Raw genomic sequence first — 26,428 nt, 5'->3', positions numbered from 1 at the left:
TATATATATATTTTTGGAACAACAGATTTTGAGATGGGGGTCCGCGGCCAAATACATATCATTTTGGGGGCCCTTGACATTTTTGAGAACAAGTTTGAGAACCACTGATTATAGCAACATATGTTTTCTTTTTTTAACTGTTAGGATTTAGAAGACATTTATATAATCCCCAGAAGCAAAGATTTGAGTTATAAATATTCGCTTTAAAAATATATATATTCAAAGATTTGCACAAATGTTCATGATTTTTCATAAGAATAGCCAAAGTATGAGATAATGTGTTAAAGAGGTTAAATCTAAAATGACAGATGCTTTACCGGTCTTAATGGGTTTATTTTGTATAAAATAAAATGATATGAAGTTACCTTCGTTCTGCTCAAACTCGTCCAGCACCTTGTCCAGGTTGAAGGCCTCTGCCTGGAAGTAATTCTCCATGAGTCAGGAAGCCCCACCCTGCTGGCGGCCCTGTGAACCTGAACACACATCCCTTGACATTTACATATTGTGTACAGCAGTGGTTCTCAAACCTTTTTCGTGCCAAGGACCCCCAAATTGATTGATTGATTTGCAGACATTTTTGAGATTTCTCAAAAATAGCAGATCTACAAGCTCGCAGCACTCTGTACTATTTTTGTACTAAGAGCCAAAAGTATAACATATGGATAAAGTGGTTATAATTATTGTGGCGCTTTAGTAACTAATTTTGCTGGGGACCCCCTGGGGGTCCCCGGACCCCACTTTGAGAACCAGTGATCTACAACAAACATCTACTACAAGCTCTACTACTTGTAGTAAAGCTCTAAGCTACCAAGCTACAAGTTCTACCACATAGCTCTACTCTACTACAAGCTCACAACGCGTCACATGTGAGCTTGTAGATCGGCTATGTTCCCTACGAATAAAGGTGTGCCTTGACATTTTCAATTGCCCACAAAGAGTTTGTTATGATACAGACTCGTTTAGAGCTTTACACCTTCAAGTCTACAGGCTGTGAAGGTTAGTCTTTTTCAGAGTCATTTTTGTAAATATTGCAGTAGGGCTTTATTGATTGAAAACCGTACAAATACAACTCCCAACTTTTATGATAGGTGTTCATTTATCCTTCTGGATTTCCTCTTTTCATAAAAGATGCATTTGTATTGATGTCAATGGACGAAAAGCCGCTTCAACAAAAATACACTAAAGTATTGTTGAAGTTCCTTCTACGAGACGAGATATACTAAGTTGCGCGTTCGTGCTGAAGACAGCAAGACTTCATGTAGACATCTCGTATCAGGGCCGTTATACACGAACTTCAAGGAGTAGTTCACCCAAGAAATAACTTTTTCCTTCGTTTACCTGCCAGGTGTTCTACCGAAGCCCGCTGAGAAACGTTCCAGAAATATCACCAAAGTTTTTACTTACATTTTTGGATTCTTAAGGAATGTACAAACTAAGACTGCGCGAGTCAAAGACAGCACGGGATAGAACTATAGAAATAAAAGGTTGAACTACTCCTTTAACACACCCAGAAATGGAACCCTGTATAGCACTCAATGTGGGACATTGTGGACGACATATAAGGTTTCTACTTTCTACACGACAGCGACGAAATGTTAACATGTCTCAGTTAGTTTGTTCCTCACCTGCGCAGAGGTCCTCCTCGGTCCCAGGTGGCAACGGTGTGCCCTCAGCAGGTTTCTGTGTCGGCCTTCACTTCATCCAGTCTGGCACGCTCCCCGCGCCCACACCTGAGACAAAGCGGGGGATAACAGAACACCATTCACTGTACGGAACAGAACGGCCGTTCTCACCGGCTCTCTCGGCTGTAATAAGCCCGGGTTCACACAGCTCAGTGGCCTTGTGGTTTAGAATGTACACCCTGAGACTTGGCAGTCTGGGTTCAATCCCCGGGCGAGTCGTACCAAACCAAAGAATATAAAGATGGCACCGTGGAAGAATTATACTGTACATTATACTATATTGTTATTATGGTTGTTTATATCTAACCTTTATATTTTAACATCCCTTATAGCAGTGCTTCTCAAACTTGTTTGTGTCAAGGACCCCCAAATTGATATGAATTTGGCCATTGACCCCCATCTGAAAATGTGTTGTGCCAGGGACCCGCAGAAGAGAAGATCTGTGTCAAAAAAAGGAAAATGATTCAACATTTTCGATATGTTTTTCAAATATTTTCAAAAATAGCAGATGTACAAGAGCTTGTACATCTGCTATCTTTGAATGGCCAACATAAATGGATAAACTGGTTTAAATGACTATGATGCTGTATTAACTACTTTTGCTGGGGACCCCCTCAAGGACCCCTGGGGGTCCCCGGACCCCACTTTGAGAACCACTGCCTTATAGCACTTATATAATACATTATGATATTTGGTAGCTTGTAGTAGCCAAGAACGTCTACGCTAGGCCTGATAGCTATTGCTTTGGTTACGGCCTGTCTTGTTATGGTTCAGCTTGTCCTTGAGGCAGTTAGTACAACTACTGTGTGATCCATGTGCTGCTCGTTAGCAGAACTACCGTACCACCAGCCTGAGTGCTATTGTACTTCTACCCATGATATCATGTACATAAAAGCATAATGACAGCACCCAATGCCTCCCTGCTTGGCACTCAGCGTTGATAAGGTTTGGATTGGGGGGGGGTCAGTCCCTGTGACATACCAGCGTCACATACAGGGGGTGTACTTGTACATCATGTGACATCCTAGCGTCATTTCCAGGGGTGTGTAGTTAGTTGTACATCAAGCTGTCTCACGCTAAGTAAACAGGAGATAGGCTCCTGAATTATGGGCCACATGGCTCGAGAGACGTTGGTTTCCAAGGCTACCCACAGTGTTCATTTATCTCTGAGAGTGAGTGTACAAATGGAACCAAATGGACCTGTGGTGGTTCCATTTGTACACTCTCTCTCTCTCTCTCTGAGTTACATGGTTAAATTAACACTGAGGATTTTACTGTCTATAAAAAGTTACTATTTTCCCAAACAACATTTTGCCACGGGGTGAGTTCATAATGTGCTTTAATGTGTCTTTCAGCAATGTGAGGGCATTCACTCTGTTTCTCAAAAGTCTGCATCAGATGAAGACATAATAAAGACATTGTGGAATTAAGCCAAGTTTAGAGAAAGTGTCACAATACTGTGACATACTGCACCAGTATCGATATTTGGTCCCTAAATATTGTGACATAGATTTAAAACATAGCCTACCGCCCCCACACTGTGTGCCATCGAGAATGATGAACCACACTGCACCAAGTGATCACGTCTGAACACAAGGCCAGCTTACTGCAAACATCTTGACCCCTTCCTGACTGAGAGGTGTGTGTGTGTGTGTGTGTGTATGTGTGTGTGTGTGCCTGGGGGGGGAATGCTGAACTTAAGGGCCACTCATGTAAGGACAAGATCAATCATGGCTTTACACCAGAGACCAAATATTCAAGCAGAGTGAAGGCTCTGGTAGGAAAGGTACAGAGTCGACACATTTTCCGCTTAGTTTAAGATGCAAGCTCAGGCCACGCTGTCAGCACAAAGCAGCGAAGACAGCGAACAGATGGCAGATGCTCCAGCACGCAGGCAGCGTCAAACCGTCATCGGCCACGCCCCAAGAAAGCGTGACTTATTGGAGACCCCTGGTGGAACCCCGTGCACGGGAGCCAAATGCCACCGTCGAGTACTACAAAACAGTAGTACAGTAGAAAATGAGGGTCCTGCCCTCATTTCCTAGAAAGTAGAATGAATGAAAAGTTACAACCTTACTCGCCTCATGCCAAAGTAGAACATAAATAATACAGCAGTGCAGTAAACTAAACAGCAGTCATTTTGCAGCAGATAACAACAGCCATGGGAGAAGACACAGTATGGCACAAACATTCAAAACACATGTCAGTTGACACTTGACGAAAAGCCCAGAAGGATTTATAATTCCCAGATGTTTCACAGAAAACATCAATATATTATCACATAGCTTCACCCAAAGCAACTCACATGGTTGTGGGCCCCAGACAGTGTGCATTGAAATCCTTGCATTTTTGAGTGTCACGCTGTATATCCCACTGAGCCAACACTGTGCCACATGGTTACAATTACACCAGTTTGATGGGATTGTTTCCAGTGCCAAAACAATAATGTAGCCTCGTTATCTGCTTCAGTCTTTTTCAAAAGGCAGACCCCACGATGAGTTGAGTGTGACACATGACAAGGGATGCGTACATGAAATGCTACCACACACACACAAACCCCTAACCTTACCTCTAACCCAGGGGTCTCCAACAGGGGGTCCGGGACCCCTAGGGGGTCCTCAGAGCTACTATAGGGGGTCCGCCAAATCTTTGTGTGATAGGATTTCGTTTTTTTTACAGGGGAACATTAGCCAAAAATAGCAGATCTACAAGCTGGGAGCTTGTAGATCTGCTATTTTTGGCAAAGAGGCTATATGGTGTAGAAGTAAAAAAGAACTTTAATCTGAAACACAATTTTACACAATATAGAGGGGGTCCCTGCTTCATCTCTCTCTCAGCTAGGGGGTCCTTGGCCTGAAAAGGTTGAAGACCCCTGCTCTAACCCCAAAACCTAACACCAACCTGAGTATTTCCCTAACTGTAAGACCATAAAACAACAGACCATTCTCAGACGCACGCACACACACACACACACACACACACACACACACACACACACACACACACACACACACACACACACACACACACACACACACACACACACACACACACACACACACACACACACACACACACACACACACACACACACACACACACACACACACACACGTCTTCCTGGGGGGGTGGCATTAGGATGACTGAGCCTTTTCATTCAGCAAGCAAAAGTAAAAATACTAAGCACATTGTAATCTAATCTGGTTAAAGTTAATTATGTCCACCTGATCTAATCCCTAAACATGGAACATGAACACCAGGCAGCCAGGGAGTCAGCGTGGAGCCTGTAACTCAACAGCCTGTTTGTTGAGTCACGTCTGACCTCAACCAGTGGTGGAAGAAGTACTCACAGTTTGTTACTTAAGTAAAAGTGCAATGTATAAATACTCTGTTACAAGTATAAGTCCGCCGGTATTCAAAATGTACTTGAGTGAAAGTATTGGCATCAAAATATACTCATCATGCAGAATGTCCCATTTCACAAGTTTTAAAACGTATAAAAAATGTCATCATTTGAAAATAGCAGATCTACAAGCTCGCAACGCGCTGTGAGCATGTAGATCGGCTATTTTCAAAAGGCCAAAGTATAGGGCTGAAGTGGTTAATGTTTTTTTTTAATCGAAATCTACAAAGTAACTGAACAGCCCACAAAAAGTTTGGTCGATTATTTCTCCCCTTTCAATTGGTATTGTTTTTTTATATCATTCATATCGTTGATTAGTCACCTTTACAGCGAGGTACAGCTTGTAAGGATCTGGCATTCGTGGAATGATCAACACAGCAAAATGTGTGGGTAGCTCCCCAAAGAATTTTGCCAACATCCCCTGCAATATTGTTCTGTTGGCATTCACTCTCGACTGCATAGACTGCGTACGCGCTCAGAGTTATGGAGGGGTCCTTGAAATAAAAAAAAGTTTGAGAACCACTGCATTAGGATCAAGGCCGCATGTGATTGGAGGCCAGGGGGTAAGAGCGTGGGACCAGCTTGAACTTCCGTGCCTGAACTGAAGTACCGGTTCCGTGACGCTCCATATTTTCAACCTGCACGCATTTTATCAGCCCTCAGACGTCCTCAACTAAATAATTTCCCCCTCACACTCTGACTCAACACGACTGCCACTCACTCAAACCCCAGCTCGCACAGCTTGAGAAGGAAACACACCAACACCACCAACATGAGGACAGGAGTCTCTCCCTAATTAAGATTTAATTGCTCTGCAGAGGCGCTGAATAATGCATCTTTAGTCAAAGTGAAGGAGTTGTATTTTTAGACATGTAAACTCAGGATGACGCTCAAAAGAGGTGGTGTGTGTGTGTGCGTGCGTGCGTGCGTGCGTGCGTGCGTGTGTGTGTGTGTGTGTGCGTGACGCAATAGCTGTCTGTCACAGTGTACACATTTGAAAATGCAGGGAGGGCACCATCTGTGATGGTTTGTTTGTACCACATCCTTCACCTACTGACGGATGAGGAGGATCAAATAGCAAGAAGACACCGAATGACCCGTCAAAATACATTAAAGCAATTAAATGTAGAGTAGGGATACTCTTTTTCTTACGTTCATAATCGTTAATTGCAACTCGTTAACGATTAATTAAGGAAATAACTGTATTATATTCGCAATTGCAGTATAAATGAGGGGAATCACACATCATAAGCTATATACTGTAGTGTAGACTACCCTGCCACACAATAAATAGAATTAAAAAAATAAACAGTAGGTCTAGTCTACATGAAAAATATAACACTTACAGTGTTTAGCAAATAGTAGCCCAACATGCTAATCAAAATAAATTGCAATTTTACAAATAATTATAATTGTTTAACTGATAGTAATTAGTAATCAAGAGTTAGAGTAAGAGTAATTATCGATTAAAACGGTTAATCATTAACATCCCTGGTAGTAGCATGGCCTAAATTAAAAAGTGAATTCTGACCCGTGTGTATGCATCCCTGCTAATGCATGCACGACTCAAGGAAGCACGCTACATTTAAGAGCACCAGAGCTCATGGCTTTAATAACTAAGTTAGATCAATGTCAGAGGTCCTTACAAAAGGCCATCAAATATTAACTAATCCCATCTGGTCTACTACCATTTAGTGCATCAACATGTAACCACATACTGTAGGCCCGTAACTACAGGAGACAAATAGAACATGATTAAATGGACCGATACTGAGGGCAATTACTGCACATACAGACCTGCAGCCCGTTCAAATAGTAACATTAAATAGGAAATGAGAGCCGAACCATTGATTCATTTTCATGCTGGACTTGAGCTAACTGGACGTCTCCATTCACCACAGCCAGAAATAGACTTCAATGGAGTAGCCAGACATGGTAATGAAATGGTTCAACGCTGCGCTAATACGATAACCATGCCTGGCTGGATATGGAGGAATGGCAATGAAACTGAATGAAGCGAGAAGTTATACTCATGGTGGAGCTCGGAGATGCTACAAAGCTAAAACACAGTGTATTGACTAGTTAAAGGGATATTTCACTTTCAAACATGTTTGGGGTCACTTTAATGAACTCTACTCGGGCTTTTGTGAGCCCACAAGACAGTTTTTTTAAGTTGCTTTATTCAGTATTTAGATATTCATTTTATGGCTTCCTATACAATTTAAGCCGATTGTAACTTCAAACTCCATTTTAACCATGTCAGATTCATTGAAAACACATCACCTCCTTAGTTCTGGTGATTGATATTGTCCTTCTAATACGTGAGGGGGCCGTGCTTTTTCAATTACTTTTTTCATGCATTTTATTTTTATTTTATATTATTTTATTTACTTAATTTTCCAAAAGGTTTTATCTATCATGGTTAAAATGGCATTTGAAGTTACAATAGGTAGCATGAAAATGAAAATCCAATGTCTAATATTGAACCAAGCAACTTAAAAAACTGTCTGGGGTGCTCAGTCACAAAAGCCTGAGTAGACGTTACAATGACCCCAAACATCTTTGAAAGTGAAATATTCCTTTAAGCGGTATTTTTTTAAAAGAGCAAGAAATATCTGATCTATACGCTCACAACATTTTAGATTTTGGTGTTGGCTATTCAAAAATAGCAGACATACAAGCTCACAGTGCGCCACTTCGTGCCGCACTGCGAGCTTGTACATCTGCTATTTATTTTTTTTATTAGAAAAATCTTGTAAGGGTGCGAACTACTGATTTAGAAGACATTTGTAGAATCGGCCTCGGGTCTTAATGGGTTAAAACAAAGAAATAGAATTTCCTTCCACGATAATTACCATGGCCAACATAGGGACGCCAGGTTGCAAGTGGTGTCCTCTCACTCTCAGAACAGTCTCCCAGACTCACTTCCTGTTATTTTTCTCCCATGCTCCCAGTCAGAATGTGTCTGCTTGGCCCAGCAGCAGCCACTCCAGTACAGGGTGGACACAGGAAACCACACATGATTACTTCCTCCTCCCCTTTAAAAATGAACTGACTGACATCACTTTTGAACAATCTCAAAATGCATGACTGGATGACATTGTATTATGTAACCTTTTACGCCCTGGATGCAACTGTCTGGGAGCAAGACTGGAAGTTACCTAATGGCCTATAGTATACTCTTCCCTAGAAGGCTTATACTGTTGGCTACATGTGGGTTTTTTTTATGTCAGAGGAAGAGCTGCTGTGCTGGCGATTAAAAAGGAACTAAAGAATCTCGAAAGTAAAAGAATAACATGCCGTCACAAGTTAATATCCTCTAGAGAAATGGCAGGTCACAGTTGCTTTGGTACTTAAAAAGCGATAATTTTTCTGACATACAAGAAGGGGGGGGCGGGGGGAATAAAAAAGGTTTAAATCCACAGAGATTTGAAGCCAAGAAAGCTAAATAGAGTGGTCATCATTCTGTCACACAAAGCAGTTCTCAGGCTCCTCTGCTTCACAGCGAAACGTCAGAAGATATTATGGGATTCTTTCTCTCCCTTATGTTTTGATCTACTACTTTCAAACGCCGAGAGACAAGAAAACAGCAAAAGCCATGCTGCCAGGCCCCATCAGGGAAAACAGGCGTAATACTTTCTGAAGGCATACGCTAACCTACATCTTTGAAGTCTGGGTTACTGTTGTAGACATAAATTTAGTAAGAGCTACAGTATTACTTCCATGGATGCCTGTTGGATCAGGCTACAAGTCTTTCTCCTTGGCTTTGAAAGCTACTTTCAGAGGCACTTTAATATCAACTTCTGTTGCCATTATGTAAGAAAATTGGCTATATATCATCATCTGAATACCTCAATGTCTTGCTTATTCTGTCTTATTATTCATGGCAGAGATATATCAAACAGACTCTCGCACTGAATGAGGGAATATGTGTGAAATAACTAATATAAGAATTCAGAAGATCCCTAAGGCATCACAATATGTTATTGATAATATTATTATTATTTTTACCATTTAAACCCTATATCATTCTTTGACCAGGGTCCGCCATGTGTTTGTACTTAATGGCCCCCTCCTTTTTTACCTCCATTTCTGAAAATAGCAGATCTCTAACAGCAGTTGTAGGGGCTCGAAGGTGGTTACCAAGTGACATTCTAGAAAATGTATTATTGTGAATGATGTGTGGCCCAAAATTCCAAGGGGACTGCCCTGCAAAGAGGACAGACAGGAGGACCAGTGCATCGTGGCTGAGTCAGAGCTTCAGACCGTTATGTCAATAGTCTTATCTGTTTGTCAATAAGTTGAATGTCAATGTGGCTGAGGAGGGAGAAAGACATGGCACTTTAAGTTTAGGATCCTCCTGTCCTGCACGGTCTTAACATTTTGCTGCCTAGTCACTTTAAAGTCCTTGTTATGACCAGCACTTCAGAAAGCAGTAAAGCCCAGACGGACGGTTACTTCATAAATCTAAGTTTGGGTCTTGAGTAAAAGGCCTGTGGCCTAAATGATTAGGTGTGGCATAACATGAGGCAATAAGAAGCTACTGACAAACACAAAACAGTAAACACATCCTAAAAATAAAGAGTTGCCTGGATAGCTTCTTGGATTACGCAATCAACATAATAGCAGCTGTCTGTGTGCTTCTCTGTATGATCAGAGGAAGGTAGCATGATCACATTCAGAAGAAGACTATGGTAAACATATGGAAATGGCTCCATGTTAGTGTAGAGTAGTAGACTACCCTCAGGGTTCTTTGAGGGCGTTCGAAATTGACCTTTACAAGTCTGTAACTCTGACAGTACACACCTACACAACGGGTCCATTTGGTTCCATTGACATACTGTTGGAGTTAAGGGGGGTCCTTGAAATGTAGAAGTTTGAGAACCACTGGATCAGATCATGTATTTTGTGTGGTCCAAGTTGGTAGTAGCAGCACAACCACCACAACCACAGATGGTGTTGTTAATGTTAGCTGCCTGCTAGCTTGACTGATACGCCAAGTCAATATCTCACAGAAATCACACCAGACTCCAGAGCAAGTTTACAAAACAGTTAAAAGACTAGAGCCGGTGCCGTCTAGACACACGACACGGGCAACAATGTAGCAGATCAGACACAAGCGCCGAGCGGCGTTGATCGTATCTAAGTAACACTTTGGTTCCAGAGACACTGGATACAATGTAGCCGCTAGCAGCAGCAGGAGCAGCAGCGGTGCTGCGGGCGCTGCCTGGCCGAGGAGCAGTGGCTCTCTGGCGGCCAGACACACCGCACCGACCCGCGGATCATCACAATCACACCCATCAGTCCCCTGTGGAACGGTGTCTGATGATGGGTGTGATGATCGGTGTCGCTTGCCGAAAAGAACAGACCTACAAGCTATAGCAACGCGTCGCGATGCGACTGTAGATCTGTACTTCTTGTCGGCGAGAGACACCATTATACGCTTATTTTTTGTGTGACTTTTCCCCAGTTTGTTTCCCCATTAATTAAAGCCCATTGATGCTGCTGGCCCTCCGCTGCCTGCATGCTGTTTTCTACTGGGGATGATGTCACATAATAATAACACATGTAAACTGTTGTAATAATAGGAATGCCCCCCGTAGCGCATGCAGAGCCACCATTCCATCCATACTATTAAATTACACAGACAGACAGACAACCAACACCTGCTGCTTAACCACTTAAACCCCAGCGTCGGTATTGTTGTGGGAAAAGCATTCGCTGGAAAATAGCCGATCGACAAGCTCACAATGCGCCGCGCGTTGTGAGCTTGTCGATCGGCTATTTTCCAGCAAAAGCTTTCCCCCACAATAACAGAAGAAAACAGAAAAGATCCTAGTATTGAGCCCTGGGGGACTACTCTACTCCGGTTACCCATATGGGGTTGAGGTGGTTGATATCATGGCCATAGGGGGGTCGATCAAGCGCCTCAATGCATTATTCACAGTTTGCAATGGCGGTGTAATAACACAACAGTGAGTGCAATGATATGGACATCATGTCACGATATATAAACCGACCATCAAGGCTCTCAACTCACCGGAGGAATCCTCATCTTTACGCGCGGCGGTGCCACCGCCAAACCCCTCCGTCGGTCTCCGTCATGATGATGGTTGGTGATGTGTTGCCTCCTTAATCCTTCCACTCACAACTCAAACAAATCGCCTTTGGCTGCTATTTCTGAGCGGCTGTCTGTCCCCCCAGTGGTGTAAACCACCTAGCGCCCACCTACCTAGCAACTAGCCACCACTCAAACAGTATAAGTGGGGATAAAGTAAAGAGAAAGCTGGAGTTGGTGCGACGGGACTCCGCGTTCCCTCCGTTCCCTCCCCCAAGGTTTATTATGGAGAGGAAAAAACAGAAGGCAAAGCGCATAGAACCCATGGCCCGGGAGGGCGTTGTGGCGCTGCGATTGGCTTCTTTTTTTAGTTGTCACGGCAACCGCTAAGCACGCAAAGCGTGCCTAAGCGGTTGATGATGACAACCACCCCAGCCAATCGCAGAGCTGCCGTCCCTCCTCTGGGCCATGGGATGCTGTAGGCACTTAGGAAAAAAACGCCAGGAAGAGCTGCCATGTTCGCTTATTATAAGCGACTTTGGGCTTGCTTTTCTGTGAAATTGCTTGTAAATATTGGTTTAGTTGCGGGTTTGTGTTTTTTTGGGCTTGTTTCAAAAGTGTAGTTGCTTATTCGGCCTTGTTTCCTAAATGTTGTTTAAACCAGTGGTTCTTAAAATGTTTCATGTCAAGGACACCCAAATGAATATGTATGTGTAATAAATACAAACATACATAATTTGTAATTACATACAAACATAAATACGTTATGCCAGGGACCCCCATACATACAAGATTTGTGTTGTTAAAATGTTTCAAAAAAGATTACACTTATTCCAAGAATATTAGTAGGCCTATTGTTTTTTAATAGATCTTAGATCTACAAGCTCAGAGCATGTTGCATCGCGACGCGGCGGCGTTGTGAGCTTAAGTGGAGGCTTAAAGTGTGACCCCACCACAGTCGCTTCTTTTGGGCTTGTTTTCATAGACCTGGTTGCTTATTTCTCTCGCAGAATCTGGCAACGCTGCCGCCAGGCTACCTCCAGTTCCAGCCACCGCAGAAAAGAAGACACATCCTGGGCTCAAAGTGTCTTAATATCACTGCGACTCTGGTTACAGCACCGCGGAGGAGCCAGAATGGCATTCATTTCATTTTAGTTTTATTATAACCTAGTCTATGAATAACCTTGTACCGGTAGCTCGTCCTGCCAGCTGTAGTGAATGACAGCGATGCAGCAAATGACCAGGCGTGAAATGAATACGTCACCGATAGCGATCAATTCAAACGGGATTATAGTGTTACGTAACGGTTCAGAAGACCTCTGTTTAAAACAGTGGTTCTCAACCTGTGGGTCGGGACCCCAACATGATTTCTTTTGATTTCCCCAGATGACACCCCCCAGATGACAGTGAAGTGACAATTTAAGGACTTAAGACCTTTTTAATACCTAAGAAAAAAAAATGCATTACTATATCAAAAGTAATATAGAACTATACTATAAAAACTGTCCAAACATTGGCCAAGAGGCAAACATTTTGAAAAAAGTAAATCTAGAAGCTCACAACGCCTCACATTGCAAGGCGTTGAGCTTGTAGAATCACAATATTTATCTGTGGAATCAGGGTGGGGGGTCCTCAGTTCAAATAAGATTGGGGGGGGGGGGTCGCGGCCTGAAAAGGTTGAGAACCACTGGTGTAAGACATTATGAATCCACTCACTGACTGTCTGATGCTGCTCAATGAACTACACCAGGGATTCCCCAGTGTCTGTCTGTGCCTTTTTATGTGGTTATCAATGTTTATTACATTTATAAAAGCACACATTTCACTACATTCACTTTAGCTGTAAAGACCTCATCCGATACTTAACCACATTGACACACTGGAGGGAGTCCCTTCATTGGGAAATGGCCATTTTACCAAATCTTCACAATCATTCCAAAATAGTCAGTTGTAAAAATGTTTTTAAAATAGACGATCTACAAGCTCACAACGCATTGCAATGCGAGGTGATGTGAACTTGAAGATCGGCCATTTTCAAATAGCCAGAGTGTAAATAAGGCTTATAGAAAGATATAGGAAGTACATATTAATTACTTAAATAAACCAATAGCCCAATCTGCTAATAACTCCACAAACACCATCCTGTGTGAGAAAATTCAATCAATCACCTTTTATTTGTATTATTAATAAACATAACATCTTAAATACTAGTAACATTTAACAGCGCTGTGTTCAAACCACTTAGAAAGCTTATTTCCAAGGCAATTGTGGTCCTCAGAATGAGAAGAGCTGCACATAATATCCTGCTCATCCGGAATATGACAGCCTAATGAAATGAAGACAAAAATTCTATATTTGATATACTGTATCTGTGTGCTGTTTGTTTTGGGTATACACTGAAGTGGTTGACGTCTCCAGAGGCGAGGCAATGCACTTCTATAACAACCATTTCCCATGACGGGGGAAAAAAAAAAAAGACCCGGCCTTTTGTAAGCCCACGAGTGGTGAAAATGTTCTGCAGCGGCTCTCTCAGTTGGCTTCGTTCTTAGAAGCTTCGTCGAAGTTCTCCACCAGATCTGTGACATGGAAATTTACGTTTAGTGCATGAAAAGACAAGTCGTTTTTAAAACAAGATCTATGGAAAGTGACACCCCGTTATTATGACACAATCCCCCGGTCCAACACAAAAGGGACTTTGACAGTCCTTTGTGCCGGTAGGCATCAAGCACCACAACCAAGCCTGACCCCCATATATTCTGCCGTTAGTGGATTAACTCCAGCTCGACTCTGGACATGCATTTGGCCGCAGAACCCCATCTCACAACAAGTTCCAGGGACCCCCAGAAGCAAAGATTTGAGTTACAAATGTTCGCTCAAAAAATATTTACATATTCAAAGATTTGCACAAATGTTCACAATTTTTCAAAAATAGCAGCTCTACAAGCTCATAGCGCAGCACTCGGTGCCACGCTATGAGCTTGTAGATCTGCTATTCTTGAACAGCCAAAGTATAAAAGGTTGAAGTGGTTAAAATTATTGTAATGCTATATTAACACATTTTGGTGAGGCACCCCGGACCCCCCCCCCCCCTAACGACCCCTGGGGGGTCACCGGACCCCACTTTGAGAACCAATCTGGTGATAAGACTGTGGATTATACTTTTCCATTCATTTCTAGAACACTACATTATGTTAACTCAGTCAGACCAGGTGCATATAGCTAGGGTCAGACTCTTAAGGCTAATCCTTTTTTTTAACGAAAATATCAAATTAAAAGCGTACAATCAGAAACATAATGATAAATCATGTGCTGTGTGTGATCCGTCTACCTGGAACATCATCATCATCATCCTCTTCAGCCTTATCCTCCTTGATTGTTTTGATGTCCATTGCTGAAATGAGAAAAAAGAATTAGCTTTAATTAAATATAATAAAGTTCCTTGATAAAAGCTAACTACTACTTTGTTTTAATGTGTGCACATATGTCAAAAGTTCCCTGCCAGGTCCTTATATGAAATACACTTAATTCACACGAGTAGGCCTATGTTAAAAGGAGTAGTTCACTCCCCAAAATTGCTTATTTTCCATCAATTACACACCCCATGAAGCCTTGAAATGAGATTTGTTTTTGTCGCATTTCTAAGCCAATAATTTTATGACCAGCGGAGACTCAAAGAGTCTCTTACTAATTATTGGTTCAGGAATGCGACAAAAACAAAGAAATCTTTCAAGGTTTTACCAGCAGCAAGTGTATATAATCTTTTAGTTCAGAACATTTCTAAACGGATTCTATAATTAGAATAGCGTTTTCTACCATTGCTGTGGAACAGTGGACATTTGATGAACAAAAGGAGACAATTAAAGACTTTCAACCTGGCATGTCATCATAGGGGAAAAAAAAAGAAAAAAGGCAAAAATAGCCGATCAACAAGCTTAGCTCACAATGCAATCGCATCAAGCTGGCAGAAGAGCTATTCTTGCAATAGAGCTTAAGTTGTTCAACATACATTTTCAAGACACCCATAAATTATTTCTGAAATTCAGTGACTTATATGACTCCACCTATAAAAACGGTCACAATTTCCATGCGTTTTAGAATGTGCCCCTAGCTTCCAGAACCATTTCTCCTCAAAATTCTATGATGACACACAAATTCCATTACCAGTTGGAACCCTGATGGTCTGTGTGTGTGTGTGTGTGTGTGTGTGTGTGTGTGTGTGTGTGTTCCATTTGTGTGTCTGCCTTACGTTGCCTAGGAAAGTGCTCTGCCAGTTTGCGCAGGCTGGTGAGGCTGTCGGCTCCCAGCTGGCTGAGGATGCCAGGCAGCATCTCCGTCAGCTGCTTGGTCTCAGCGTGGCCGGTGATGGCGAAGGTGTTGGCAGACAGGGAGGCCTGGACCTTGGGGTTGTTGAAGTGGATCACCGTGCCGTCGTCCTTTATCATGTTCACCTGCGGAAGAGGGATAAATGTCGTATGTTTAGACTAGTGTTAACGTTCTAAAATGGTGAAGAGCTCCCATCGGACCTACGGATATTGACAGTCTCATCTAGAACTAGGGTTCCCAAGCTTTTCAGGCCGTGACCCCCCAAAATAATCATTTTTGAACTGGGGACCCCCCCCCCCCGACCCTGACAAGCACTTGGAATTGTAGGCATTACATTTAGTTTGACTCGGTTCCACAGATAAATAGTGGAAAAAGCCTATCTACAATTTCACAACGCCTCGCACTGCAATTGTTTGCCTCTTTGGTATTAAAAAGGTCTTAAAAGTCATGAAATTGTCAAAATCTACAAGGTCACCGAGTGCCGCTGAGCTTGTTTGTAGATCTGCTATTTTTGAAAAATCGTGAACATTTGTGCAAATCTTTGAATATACATTTTTTAAAGTCAACATTTGTCAAATATTTAGTTCCAGGGACCTCCAGAAGCAAAGATTTGAGTTACAAATGTTCGCTTTTAAAAAAATATATATTCAAAGATTTGCAAAGATTTTCAAGATTTTTCAGAAATAGCAGTTCAGAGTGCCGAGCTATGCGCTTGTATAACTGCTATTTTTTAAGAGCCAAAGACATGCGTTCCTGGATTGAATGGGTTAAGCATGTCATTAAAAAAAAGACAGGATCTAGTTTAATTAATTATTTCGTATATCCACAACCACTGCCTTGTATACTTAAGTTGACTGCGGTCCCACAGGGCTCTGTACTTGGTCCGCTCCTTTTTCCGCCCCAATATACCAAATCTCTGCACCTATAGGTAGCAGACCTTCAAGCTCGCATTAATATATGTACTGTATAGCGAGCAAATAATATGAATGTATCCTATCATATTGTTAGTTGATTACTTTTTCTTTCGCGTTGCCTAAAACTAAAACACGGCACAGGGTTCTCGCAATGAGTTCTACTGATTGTTATTTTACCTCTTCTATTCCTGCAATGTTGTTCACCGACAGTTTCTTCAACGACCCCTGGAGTTTCTTGTCGTCAGCTGTTGCCGTCTTGTGAACCACCTTTTTCTTCCTACGAGCTGTTCCCTAAGGATGGATGGAACAGACAGTCACATTAATGCAGGGAGAGCACAAATACAAAAATGGAAGTTAAAAAAAGGCAATACAAATGTATAATCCCAGACCAGACGTTTTAGCATACCCAGTTAACACAAAACGTCGCATCAAAAAAAGAAATCCTGTATCAGCTAGTCTCATCTTTTCGTGGTGTCACTGGTTTATCTCCGTGGGGACATACAGACAAAGCCTCTTTTTGCCATTATTCACACATGCAGCGGAATTCTGCTTTCGCGTTCTGAGAAAGTGCTGAGGTTCCATGCATTGTCTATGGTGAGGAGCGGTTACGTTTGGTGCAGGTGCGTGCAGCACCAAAACGTTTTTTTTGCAGAGAAAAGTTCTACTTTTTTGCTGCCGCAAAGACAGCCAACCAGATGCTATGTGGTCTGAACTAGGTGTGTGCTGTGGACTACGGTATGCACACGAAGGTGACGTGGATGTTTCAGACATTTCATTAACATCCCTTTACTCATTTTCAGAGGTCTGTGTGTGTGTGTGTGTGTGTGTGTGTGTGACACACACAAAGCTTGGGACAAGTGCAGCCCTCTCCTAAGGAGCATCTCATGAAACAGTGTATAGTGTATAGTGCCATCTAGTGGATGGATGAGTTAAATGCCTGCCCGTCAAAAAAGGGCAACATTTCACAAGCCTCTGTTGAAAGGGTCAGGCTCTCGGGCTATAAAAGGAATGCTGAGGTCAGGAGGAAAACCTGCTGTGTTACGTCAAACTCCTTTAACCGAGAAAGAATTGAACCAACAATAAGGCTAATTTTACTGCCATCATAACTTGATCAGCATGTATTACTGTGTAATAATCAGGTTCATAGAGCGAGGCCCCCTATAAACCTGTTGATCAAGCCCCTCAGGGTCTTGATCAACCTGTTGTTACTTGTTGGAAGACAGTGGAGGAAAGTACTGTACTTAAGTGCAACTTTTAGCTGCTTTGACTTTACAAAAGTATATATATTTTTTTATATTAGTTTCAATATTGTACTTTTTTTTTGCCTCCACTAGGATCATTCAAAATCTTTAGTTACTAGTTAAATTGCAGAATTAGATTATTATTGATACCAAACATACATTAACCAAAAATATACTTCAGCTGTTCAAAAATAGCAAACCTATAAGCTCACATGCCGCAATCGGCTATTTAAAAGACATTAGTAGTAAATTAAGTACTTTTAATGTACATGTATTTTGATGCCGATACTTCTGTACTTTTACCCCAGTCAAATTTTGAATACAGGCCTATTATTTGTAACAGATTTTTTAATTGTGGTATTTAGTTGAGTATTTCTTCCACTACTTCTGGTAGGTTAAGATGAGGAGGTCGTGTTCCTGTACCTTTCCACCTATCCGAACTTGGGCCTGGAGTTTGGCGAGCTTCTCCTGGTTCATGGTGGCTGTTGTCTGGAAAAGAGAAGTGATGGGATTATTAGTATCAGTTACTCAGCTAAATGGCCTTCTGTCTGTCTGTCTGTCTGTCTGTGTCTCTCTCTCTCACACACACAGCTCTTTAAACAGCTGACTGGCTGAATTAAGTCTTCAGGGAGACGAGTCAGTCACATGTGTAGCTTAACTGGCCAAATTATCATCAACACAACGTTAAGGGTTATAGCTAATCAAAACTACAAAAGAGGAACTTAGGTTATTTTTAACAACTACAACATAGAACATGAAAGGCTAAACCAGACTGCTAATGAGAAGCATTGAGCTAGGTAGCTGTTACATGCTATTTACTGATAGTACTATCAATCCAACATACGTGTCAACAATGTCCCTTTAAAGTTACACACATGTAATGATGACAACCCTGGTTTAAATTAAAACACCAAAGATAAACACACAACTCAACTTGGGACAAACCTGTGCTCACTCAGGTCAGCTAAAAGTGTGTGCTAAGTACGTGGTTAGCTTTGCGGTAGCATTTAGGCTAAAAGTGAGGTAGCAATAACCCAACCAAACCAACCAGCAGCTCGTTGCTGTTAGGCTAGGCTAGCAGTTAGCCACACCACACCACCACACACCTAATGTAATGCTAGCTAGCCACCCACACGCCCTAACGTTATAAACGTCTAAACACGTCTAAAAAACATAAAAGATTATTATAAATCAATAAGTAGGTATAAAGACACGAATGTTTTTTTGTTTTACCTGAGCTGATCAGCGGTCTATCAGCAATAGAAGGGTTCTTATCTTGTCACAGTGTGGGGGTTGTGCAGTCAGTGTGTTATAGTGTGTGTTAGCAGGCAGCTGAAGCAACACGCAGTGTGGGTGCTTAGTCTGTGACGTCACGTGGACTGGACGCATAGTTAGTGCCTATGACGGCCACAAGGTGGCGACAAGAACCCACACACACGCACACACACACACACGCACGCACGCACGCACCCACATGCACACACAAATGTAAAAAAATAATAATAATAATCTTTTGAAAATAGCAGATCTACAAGCTCCCAATGCGTCACATGCATTGTGAGCTTGTAGATCTGCTATTTTCAAATGTCCGAAATGCATACAGAATAACAGAGTGATGTGGTTATTGTATGTTTTGTAATAATAATCTAAGTCTACAAAGTAACTAGTAACTAAACTAAACTAACTAAACCTTTCAAATAAGTGTAGTGGAGAAAAAGTACAATATTTGCCTCTGAGATGTAGTGGAGTAGAAGTAAAAGTATTTGTGTGGCACACTGGCACACGCACGCACGCACGCACACACGCACACACACACACACACACACACACACACACACACACACACACACACACACACACACACACACACACACACACACACACACACACACACACACACACAAAGGTTTATATTTATCCCGGGGTGGGCTTTACATAACATTAACCCACCATGTTAAAGTCAGAGGTTAAAGGGTACAAACGAATGAGCTTTTATTGTGAAAATTCAAGTCTCGAGCGCCCCGCCCTACGTTATAATAAACGCCATCGTTCATTGGTTGACGAAAGGGTAAGCTTCTAGGTCCCATGGTCTGGCGGGACGGCCGCACTGTGATTGGCTAGTTTGTTGTCAGGCAACTGTTGACGCGAGGAATGCAATGACAAGTTAACAGATGTTTCGCTGTTAAATATTTGAATAAGTGCTTTAATTAAAATGGCCAATTGTGCTTTTAATCTATCTTATTTTTGTTTGTGAACCAATTATTTGACAAAGTTCGCTATAATTCCAAATAAATATATACATAATCATGCAAATAATAATCTAAAACTAGAACACTCTAGTTTTAAAATGGGAAAACTCTAGTTTTAAAACTTAGAAAACTCTAGTTTTAAAACGGGGAAACTCAACTTTTAGTTAGAATTAACGGTTGTTTAGCAACCCACTAGCCAATCACGTCCTTCCGAGCCATGGGATATGAGGTCTTCTTCCTCGTCGCTCAGACAGCAGCAGCAGCAGCAGCTAGCCTAGCATCAAGCTACCATTGTAAAAAAGATGCAGTCCTCTAAGCTCAACATTGTCATCTTGTCCTCTGTCCATGTCTTCTTTTCTCTGTCCTGTTTTAATAAGGTTGTAGCTGCTAACCAAAGTAGAGGTAAGTGACATTTAAAGTGCACATTCTTATTCTTAATATTGAGTTATTATTGGGTCACCTGTGCGAGCCTCAGAATAATAGCAATGATGACCATTTTGGGAAGAAAAAAAAGAAAATATTCTCCAACATCATGGATCGCATCATTTAACTCTGAGAGGGTGAAAAGGTGACTGTTTGGTCACATTTGTACCCTTCCAGAGTTAAATGGATAAATGAATACTGAGGATTGTATTGTGTAATTCATTAACATCCTGGGTCGCATCATTCAACTCTTGAGAGTTGATGTTTGGTTACATTTGTACTCTTCCAGACTAATTCCAGACTAGAGTTACAAATGGATACATGAATGAATACTGAGGATTTTATTGTGTAATTCATTAACATCCTGGACCACAGAGCCTGCATCCTGGACAGCCCACCTCAACCCTTTTAATTTCAAGGAACCCAATTTGATTAGATTTGGAACCCAAATCTAATGAACATTTGGTATTGTTAGGTTAGACATGGTTTAGGGATGATCTAGTTCTAGTCTGTCATTTGGGTCCAGAATTCCTTTACTGTATAATATGTACTGTAGGTAATGGATAGGTAGGCTACAGTGAAACTCAAAGTACAGTAGCTGTTCTTGTAGGTTATATTTACTTATTACTTTTACATGTAATAATGTTGAATAATCATTTGGCCGGGGACACCTTGGACCAGTCCTAAGGACCCCTGGGGGTCCCAGTGGCACCCCATGTTGAGGGCCACTGGCCTTGGTGATAACTTGCAGCCTTTGTCTAATAAATCTCGATTTATTTTCATGATATCAACTTCTCATAGAGGTACAACCAATGTATTGTTGTTCTATCTGTAGTATTACTAATGAATCAATTATGACTGACCACCAACCTAGACAAATTATGGCTGTGAATAAAATGATAGTCCCTTTTAGTGTAGCTGAATATTGTAATCACAATTGTCAATCAATCATAATTATTACTGATGTTTACATTTGGTGGATAAAGTAAAACAAATATTAAATAATATTTGTTATGCCGTTTTTGCTCAATGTGCTTCTCTGTGTCATATCTTTTGTCACATACTGTACTAGTATGTAATGGTCTCTGTGATTTTTATTGATCCTCTGTGAGCCTAATGTATGGACAGATGGGTTGTATAATGTTCTGCTTATGTGTACGGCTGAGCCGCTCTATGAGGGAGAGTTGCAAATTCAACAGCTGAAAAATATCGGGTGTAAACCTCATATGTCCAAAACTGTTACTTTTCAGGATACAAGGTTTCGAGCTTGTAGATCTGCTACTAGTATGATCAAGTAGGGCATTCATTTAAGAAAAAACACAAAAAGCTAGAATATGGACGATTTGTGAATTAAGTCACAATTATATAATTGTGAAACGTTAAATCAAAATATTCGACGATTAATTGGGCAGCCCTAAACTGAATTAGGAAATGATTGCTGGTGAGTTGAGTACAAAGTCATCATTTCTGTTGTTTGCCTCTTATCAAGTTACTTCCCATTCAGAGTTCTTTGCCCCAGGAAGGGCCCTCATTTGCAAAGCAACATTGTACATAAAAAGACACACCCTTAACCTAGAAATCTAAAACCAATACAAGCATGAAACCTACTCACCCAGCCCAGTTCATTTGTGTTCCGCTCTGTATTTCCATTTCACCTGACACAAGTGCACAGTGTGAACTGAAAGGCATGTTCCTCAGGGCCATGGTGCCGTGGAGAAAGTACGACAAAAGACTGAAATTATATAACATTGTGCTGTAATGGCATACAATGGATTAGAAGATCTACATTAACCACTTAAACCCTCTATACTTAGCAAACTAATAATTAGTTGACCAGGTTTGGCTCTATTCCTGGTCTGCTGTTTTTTCTCCCTCTGCAGCAAATCCTTGTGCGGAAAATAGCTGTAGGCAAAATGGGGTGTGATACACTTATTATAAAATCAATTAGGTTCACATTATATACAAAGTATTGATTCATCCCCTCTGCAGGTTTTGGAGACAACATCAACTGGAGGTCCTTGGACGATGGGAAAAAAGAAGCAGAGGCCAGGTAGGACTGATTGTATTTTCTGATAGGTTTGTATTTTTTTTCTCACAGCCGGGCTCCAAGGATGGTCAGTCTGTCCAATACTTCAAGTAATCAATCAATCAATTCATCAGTCAAATGTAATTGTCACTATACAGATACACGGTTAAAGTGAGGTGACATTCTTATTTATGCAGGCTTTCACTGTTTCAGTTTTAAGGGTGTAAATTAAAAGAGAATAAAAACAAAAGAAAGGAACATAAAATGTATGAAAATAGCACACCTTGGTCCTAAACAAGATTTTTTGAAAACTGCTGTCTGCTACATATTTTCGTGTGCACCTTCATGCTCCCCAAGGGATTAACACTACTAATCTTGGATTTCCTCTCCTCAAAATTCCAATTTGCACAGAAGATATATCAAAATTAAATGCTGAGTGCATTTTTCTTGTGCCTCATTAGTGTCAGCACAGGGTTCTAAGCATGTAAATATTAGTTGGTTCAAACGACTTTGGTCTGTTTGAGTGTAAGGAGCATCACAGACTCTAGGTGGTGCTAGTAGGGCTTTTAATTAACTCTTAGTCATGATAATATGTTATTTAAGGAGACAATGATAATAGTAGTGGTACATAGTGTAATATCTGTAAATTATGGAGGTTCCAGTATGTAAAAGTCTTTGATATAGGCCTGCTCAATTATAACAGCAGGGGTCGCTTTTTCCCCAATGTTGATTCAATGAGTGTCCTCTTGTGTATTGAGATTACAAGCTATCAGGAACACTTTCTCCATTGAGTTGTACTCCCTTATTTTTTATCACAATCCATTATCATAACATGAACTCACTTTCAACTGCAGTACATCTCAAAGGAAGAGCAGGATGTAATAGTTCAAATGAATATAAATAAGGCTGATTAATGCAGGTTGTGTCATGGAAAGAGCAGGTGTTTCTGTGTATACAGCATTATATATGTACCATATGTCCTAACGGCCAGGGCTATATGGAGTGCCAACACAGTGCGGATATTAGATTGTACTGTATGTTGGCTCTGTGGTTCACGTATTGACTTTGTTTGTGTGACAACCTGTTCATGTGTTTACCTTTGACAGTGGCCTGCCAATGATGGTTATCGTCCACAAGACCTGGTGTGGAGCCTGCAAAGGTGAAATGGCCGTTCCATTATTAATATTGACATAACCAGAAAGAGATTAAGGATTGGCCATAAACAGAGTAATTATTTGTCAACCCTCTTAAGTTAATACCATAAGAGGAATATTAGCCATGCAGAAATTCTACAAGATGGCCATACATTCCAAAAGTCACATTCACTAGCAATAGGGCCATGATAATAAAACGTATTTTTTGGATTTGTTAGACACTGTGGATATTACCATGTTTTATACTTTGTCGACTGTGTCACGTCTGAAACATAGCTGATCTACAAGCTATTTTTGAAATATAATATGCTTAACAAAGTGTCATGTAATATAACATAATAACATGCTTAATGATGTGCTCTTCTTGCAGCACTGAAGCCCAAATTTGCTGAGTCCAAAGACATCTCTGAACTTGCCCACAACTTTGTTATGGTCAACCTGGAAGTAAGAACCTTTAGCTGCAGCAAAGCTGTCATTCAGATTTAACATCACTATTCAGTTTTTTTTATGTCATGTATTTGCATATTACATGTTCTTTTCACCTCCACTGCACAAATGAGTATTGTTTCTCTCTTCCTTCTTTGTTTTGAACGTTTTATATCGCTCTGCAAGTAAACAAAGTGTGTGGTTGGATGTGGAATTCAGAGCGTCATTGGTGTCTAATTTCTACAGGACGAGGAGGAACCCAAGGATGAGACGTTCAGCCCAGATGGTGGATACATTCCTAGGATTCTTTTCCTTGGTAAGGAGGCGCTCCTATCACTCTTCCTTGTAAACATTGTTTGGGAACAAGTGAGAGACTGTGCAGCTGCTCCGTCGGAAATTTGGCGTGTAAAGTCTGCCAGCTTTTTTCCAGTGTTTCTTTTTTATTTTGAAGTTGTCTAGCCACTTAAACCAGACCGAAGCCAGGGTCTGTTGTAGGCCCCCTCCCTTTTTGTTTCTTCCCCGAAAATTGCCGCTCTACAAGCTCACCTTGTGTCGCAGTGCAACGTGCTGTGATCTTGTAGATCAGTTTTTGTTTGCCAAGTGTTGGTCCAAAATAGGGACGCTATGGTTAATAACCTTTTTATTTATTTCTCCGTCCGTGATCCTGTCAGAATGTCACGTTGTTCTGCAAGTTTATCTAAGTAATAAAACATGACGCTAGATATGTGACGGCATTTAATGAGGTTTGATACTTGGCATGCATAGCAAATTATCTCTTAACTTCTTCCTTGTAGATCCCAGTGGCAAAGTCCATCCTGAGATAACCAACAAGAATGGGAATCCCAACTACAAGTACTTTTACAGCACAGCCGATCAAGGTAACAAGTACACTATTGGCTTGCCATGTTATGTGCCAGCATATCTACCAAGTTAGAAATGTTACGCAAAAATAACACTATTCAATATCATTGGATAGCAGATGTACAAGTTCACAATTCAATCTACGAGTTGTATAGAGACATTTTTGCAATCTTTGACCATTTTTGGCAAATTTCCCAAAATGGGGGGTTGAAAGTGGTTTTAAATTAACTAGAATGTGAACTTTCTTGGTTTCCTCCACCTCACACAGTTGTATCCGGTATGAAAGAAGCTCAGGAGAAGCTCACAGGCGATGCGTTCAGGCAGCCTCACGTCGGGGATGAACTTTAAGGAGCCAGAGACGGGGCAGGAGTCTACAAGGTCTACGTTTCACACTATCCTAGCCTGGTCCCAAGTCAGCCATTTAACACCCCTTCCTTCAAAACCTCCTGTCACTTTGTTTTTGTGTTCATTTCACTTTAATAATGGTCCCGACCCCCGTATGAGTTGGAAGGTCATATGCTTTCAAGTTAGGAGTCCATGTTGCTGTCTTAAGGCAAACCCAACACTTTGAGCCGTTGCAGCTTAAAGCGATGTGAAACTTTGGTAGAACCTTGGGTTTGTAGACCTACCTGGCCATGATGTCGGTCCAATTCTGTTGACTTTGTGCTCCATGAGCGAGAAACTGTAAGTTGTGATTCTTTCATATTTTTCAAATTTTCAGCACATGAACAAATGCAAACAAAGCTGATTCTACCAATATTATAAAGATAACTTAGTCCTGGTATGTCATTTTGGGAAAGTGATATGGCTGTGTTCATGTCATATTACCCACGTCATATAAAAATCAATGGGTCACTAATATCAGTATGAGGCGAGCACCGAGGTATGTTTGACCATACAGTAGCTGTAGCTACTTCTTCCTATAGCTCAATCACAACACAGGAGCAACAGATACAAATGATCTACAATATTTGGTCTTGTATCATTGCCAGGTAGTGAAGCTATACAACCCAAAGTTACACTAATGCCATCTTCTCTTTTATGAATTACTTATTCATCATTTCACAATACTAAGCTCTTAACGATTTCAGTTTGTGTATTGTCCTCTTAAATACTGTCCAATTGAGATGTACTGTACTTGAATATAATGCCATATTATATACCTACTGTTTGTAGAGGTTGTAAAACTACTCAAGTTAGCCCAGTTTACTGCAGTATTTCATATTAAACCACGCCTGCTTCAGGTACTTTGTATTGCTAGAAATACTATCTTTATGCCTAACAAAATGTGCTTCCAAATCCTCTACAGTACTGAAATTATAATAATGGTGAGACTGGCCCCGATCTATCAAGGGGCAATTGTAATTTTGTATTATTAACTTTACTATAATGGTGTCGGTGGGAGAGAATCCTGTAATTTTTGTTTGTGAATCATGTTTTTCCCTGCTGCTTGTGAAGTGATAAACCGGTGGTTCTTTTTAATGGCCTTGTTAAACTTTCTGTAAAGACGCGATCAAGAGAACGCTGAAGAATCTCTTGTCACATGCTGAATTTTATACACGTACACAGCCAAGTATGCAAATAAAATTTGTTGTATTGAATGGCTTGTGGTTTCCGTTGCAGTCTCTATATCTGTCTTCTCCTTTTCACCGTAAACCAGTGTCATGA

At 41.1% G+C, this 26,428-nt stretch overlaps 3 protein-coding genes across 5 annotated transcripts in view; 1 reads left to right on the top strand and 2 right to left on the bottom strand.

Annotated features, from left to right (window-relative positions):
• zfyve9a (zinc finger, FYVE domain containing 9a) overlaps window positions 1-11,401 on the bottom strand; it is a 51,473-nt gene extending 40,072 nt beyond the window's left edge. For all 3 annotated transcript variants that reach the window (XM_084058542.1, XM_084058543.1, XM_084058544.1), the window contains exons 1-3: window positions 11,126-11,401; window positions 1,626-1,730; window positions 366-473 (exon numbers count right to left, since the gene is read on the bottom strand). In XM_084058542.1, the coding sequence (XP_083914668.1) occupies window positions 366-435 (70 nt within the window). In that variant the 5' untranslated portion in view covers window positions 436-473; window positions 1,626-1,730; window positions 11,126-11,401. The remainder of the gene's footprint in view (window positions 1-365; window positions 474-1,625; window positions 1,731-11,125) is intronic.
• Window positions 11,402-13,288: 1,887 nt separating this feature from the next.
• On the bottom strand, window positions 13,289-18,989 carry LOC311045600 (transcription factor BTF3 homolog 4-like). The gene is made up of 6 exons (XM_084057547.1): window positions 18,855-18,989; window positions 18,045-18,110; window positions 16,558-16,671; window positions 15,390-15,591; window positions 14,472-14,534; window positions 13,289-13,719 (listed from the first exon to the last, which is right to left on the bottom strand). The coding sequence occupies exons 2-6, from the start codon at window positions 18,096-18,098 to the stop codon at window positions 13,673-13,675; spliced, it is 480 nt and encodes a 159-aa protein (XP_083913673.1). The 5' UTR covers window positions 18,099-18,110; window positions 18,855-18,989; the 3' UTR covers window positions 13,289-13,672.
• Window positions 18,990-20,114: 1,125 nt separating this feature from the next.
• On the top strand, window positions 20,115-26,361 carry txndc12 (thioredoxin domain containing 12 (endoplasmic reticulum)). The gene is made up of 7 exons (XM_084058665.1): window positions 20,115-20,272; window positions 22,283-22,343; window positions 23,426-23,478; window positions 23,844-23,917; window positions 24,146-24,215; window positions 24,694-24,777; window positions 25,029-26,361. The coding sequence occupies exons 1-7, from the start codon at window positions 20,173-20,175 to the stop codon at window positions 25,106-25,108; spliced, it is 522 nt and encodes a 173-aa protein (XP_083914791.1). The 5' UTR covers window positions 20,115-20,172; the 3' UTR covers window positions 25,109-26,361.
• Window positions 26,362-26,428: the final 67 nt, after the last annotated feature.

This window comes from Gymnoscopelus microlampas (genome assembly GCF_963454915.1).
Source record: "Gymnoscopelus microlampas genome assembly, chromosome: 5".
Lineage (NCBI taxonomy): Eukaryota > Metazoa > Chordata > Actinopteri > Myctophiformes > Myctophidae > Gymnoscopelus > Gymnoscopelus microlampas.
Note: the sequence above shows the minus strand (reverse complement) of the source record. Positions and strands in the feature narration are given on the sequence as shown.

Excerpts from the sequence above, each read along its gene's own strand:
- LOC311045600 (XM_084057547.1), bottom strand. The coding sequence starts at position 18,098 with ATGAACCAGGAGAAGCTCGCCAAACTCCAGGCCCAAGTTCGGATAGGT. Across the intron at positions 15,592-16,557 it reads ACATTGCAGGAATAGAAGAG|GTGAACATGATAAAGGACGA; the intron begins GTAAAATAACAA and ends CCTCTTCCGCAG. Across the intron at positions 14,535-15,389 it reads AGAGCACTTTCCTAGGCAAC|CAATGGACATCAAAACAATC; the intron begins GTAAGGCAGACA and ends TTCTCATTTCAG.
- txndc12 (XM_084058665.1), top strand. The coding sequence starts at position 20,173 with ATGCAGTCCTCTAAGCTCAACATTGTCATCTTGTCCTCTGTCCATGTC. Across the intron at positions 22,344-23,425 it reads AAAAAAGAAGCAGAGGCCAG|TGGCCTGCCAATGATGGTTA; the intron begins GTAGGACTGATT and ends TACCTTTGACAG. Across the intron at positions 23,479-23,843 it reads CTGGTGTGGAGCCTGCAAAG|CACTGAAGCCCAAATTTGCT; the intron begins GTGAAATGGCCG and ends CTCTTCTTGCAG.